Source organism: Piliocolobus tephrosceles, unplaced genomic scaffold (genome assembly GCF_002776525.5).
Source record: "Piliocolobus tephrosceles isolate RC106 unplaced genomic scaffold, ASM277652v3 unscaffolded_20, whole genome shotgun sequence".
Taxonomy (NCBI): domain Eukaryota; kingdom Metazoa; phylum Chordata; class Mammalia; order Primates; family Cercopithecidae; genus Piliocolobus; species Piliocolobus tephrosceles.
In genome coordinates this window covers 1,709,734-1,712,268 of record NW_022302087.1, presented here as the reverse complement: position 1 = coordinate 1,712,268, position 2,535 = coordinate 1,709,734, and the positions used below count along the sequence as shown (strand labels likewise).

At 49.7% G+C, this 2,535-nt stretch overlaps 1 protein-coding gene across 1 annotated transcript; it reads right to left on the bottom strand.

Moving 5' to 3' along the window:
* Positions 1-296: 296 nt before the first annotated feature.
* Positions 297-2,211, bottom strand: LOC113225257 (actin, cytoplasmic 2). Its single transcript, XM_026456823.1, has one exon. The coding sequence runs from the start codon at positions 2,140-2,142 to the stop codon at positions 1,015-1,017; it is 1,128 nt and encodes a 375-aa protein (XP_026312608.1). The 5' UTR covers positions 2,143-2,211; the 3' UTR covers positions 297-1,014.
* Positions 2,212-2,535: the final 324 nt, after the last annotated feature.

Sequence of the window (2,535 nt, the reverse complement as noted above, 5' to 3'; positions counted from 1 at the left end):
TGGCCTCATAAAATGAGTTAGGGAGGATTCCCTCTTTTTCTATTGATTGGAATAGTTTCAGAAGGAATGGTACCAGCTCCTCCTTGTACCTCTGGTAGAATTCAGCTGTGAATCCATCTGGTCCTGGGCTTTTTTTGGTGGGTAGGCTATTAATTGTTGCCTCAATTTCAGAGGCTGCTATTGGTCTATTCAGGGATTCAACTTCTTCCTGGTTTAGTCTTGGAAGAGTGTACGTGTCCAGGAAATTATCCATTTCTTCTAGATTTTCTTTTTTTTTTTTTTTTTTTTTTCTGTCCCGGCAGCACTTTTTATTTTTCCTTACACAATGACGTGTTGCTGGGGCCTAATGTTCTCACATAACAGTAGAAAACCAAAATTTGTTGTCATCTCTTTAAAGAATTGAGAATTGCGTACAAAAAAACCTTACATAAATTAAAAGGATGAATACATTTACAGGTGTAAATGCAAACCGCTTCCAACTCAAGGCAAGTAACAGCCCACGGTGTTCTGGCAGAAAACGTCAGCTAAGAAAACTGGGTCCTATGGCTTGGACTTTCCAACCCTGACAGACTGGCAGGGCAGAAACTGGTTCAGGAGCCCTTGCCAGCCTCTAGAGAAATCCCAGAACACTCAAGCCCTGACACATTAATACCCTGCACAGATCAGAGACTGCTGGCCACGCAGACTCGCCAAGCCACAGACTTGTCTTCCACAAGAACGTTCTTACCTCAGCCACGAAGTGACCAAGCCACATGTACTAAAGGTTGAACTCAAAGATATGTACAGGGTATTAAACAAATACCAAGGGGAACAATTAACTTGAATACACGGTCAAAATCAGCAACAAGTTCTACAATCCAGTGCTGATATCAGATACAAGCTTCAAGGACAATTTCTTTTCGAAGGCTTATTCCAGTTTCGTGAGGCTAGCATGAGGTGTATGCATTTGCCAAGGGCAAATTTATACTTCTGAATTAACCCATGCAGCAAATGCTACGCATCTGCTCAGTCCATTTAGAAGCATTTGCGATGGACGATGGAGGGGCCCGACTCGTCGTACTCCTGCTTGCTAATCCACATCTGCTGGAAGGTGGACAGTGAGGCCAAGATGGAGCCACCGATCCACACTGAGTACTTGCGTTCTGGGGGTGCGATGATCTTGATCTTCATGGTGCTGGGTGCCAGGGCGGTGATCTCTTTCTGCATCCTGTCGGCAATGCCTGGGTACATGGTGGTGCCGCCGGACAGCACCGTGTTGGCATACAGGTCTTTGCGGATGTCCACGTCACACTTCATGATGGAGTTGAAGGTGGTCTCGTGGATGCCGCAAGATTCCATGCCCAGGAAAGAAGGCTGGAACAGCGCCTCCGGACACCGGAACCGCTCATTGCCGATGGTGATGACCTGGCCATCAGGCAGCTCGTAGCTCTTCTCCAGGGAAGAGGACGATGCGGCGGTGGCCATCTCCTGCTCGAAGTCCAGGGCGACGTAGCACAGCTTCTCCTTGATGTCGCGCACAATTTCCCGCTCGGCCGTGGTGGTGAAGCTGTAGCCACGCTCGGTGAGGATCTTCATGAGGTAGTCGGTCAGGTCCCGGCCAGCCAGGTCCAGACGCAGGATGGCGTGGGGGAGGGCGTAGCCCTCGTAGATGGGCACCGTGTGGGTGACCCCGTCTCCAGAGTCCATGACAATGCCAGTGGTGCGCCCAGAGGCGTAGAGGGACAGCACGGCCTGGATGGCCACGTACATGGCCGGGGTGTTGAAGGTCTCAAACATAATCTGAGTCATCTTCTCTCTGTTGGCCTTAGGGTTCAGGGGGGCCTCGGTCAGCAGCACCGGGTGCTCCTCTGGGGCCACGCGCAGCTCATTGTAGAAAGTATGGTGCCAGATTTTCTCCATGTCATCCCAGTTGGTGACAATGCCATGCTCGATAGGGTACTTCAGGGTCAAGATGCCGCGCTTGCTCTGGGCCTCATCACCCACGTAGGAGTCCTTCTGGCCCATGCCCACCATCACGCCCTGGTGTCGGGGACGCCCGACGATGGAGGGAAACACGGCTCGGGGTGCATCGTCCCCAGCAAAGCCAGCTTTGCACATGCCGGAGCCATTGTCAATGACCAGCGCGGCGATCTCTTCTTCCATGGCGACCGGCGGAGAAGACAATTGAGCGGCACAAGAACAACGTGCGCGAGCTGGCAGCGGCGACTGAGACCCTCTTCTAGATTTTCTAGTTGATTTGCGTAGAGGTGTTTATAGTATTCTCTGATGGTAGTTTGTATTTCTGTGGGGTCGGTGGTGATATCCCCTTTATCATTTTTTATTGCGTCTATTTGATTCCTCTCTCTTTTCTTCTTTATTAATCTTGCTAGCGGTCTGTCAATTTTGTTGATCTTTTCAAAAAACCAACTCCTGGATTCATTGATTTTTTGGAGGGTTTTTTGTGTCTCTATCTCCTTCAGTTCTGCTCTGATCTTAGTTATTTCTTGCTTTCTGCTAGCTTTTGAATGTGTTTGCTCTTGCCTCTCTAGTTCTTTT

Bases quoted from the DNA above. Each gene is read 5' to 3' on its own strand.
- LOC113225257 (XM_026456823.1), bottom strand. From the start codon at position 2,142: ATGGAAGAAGAGATCGCCGCGCTGGTCATTGACAATGGCTCCGGCATG.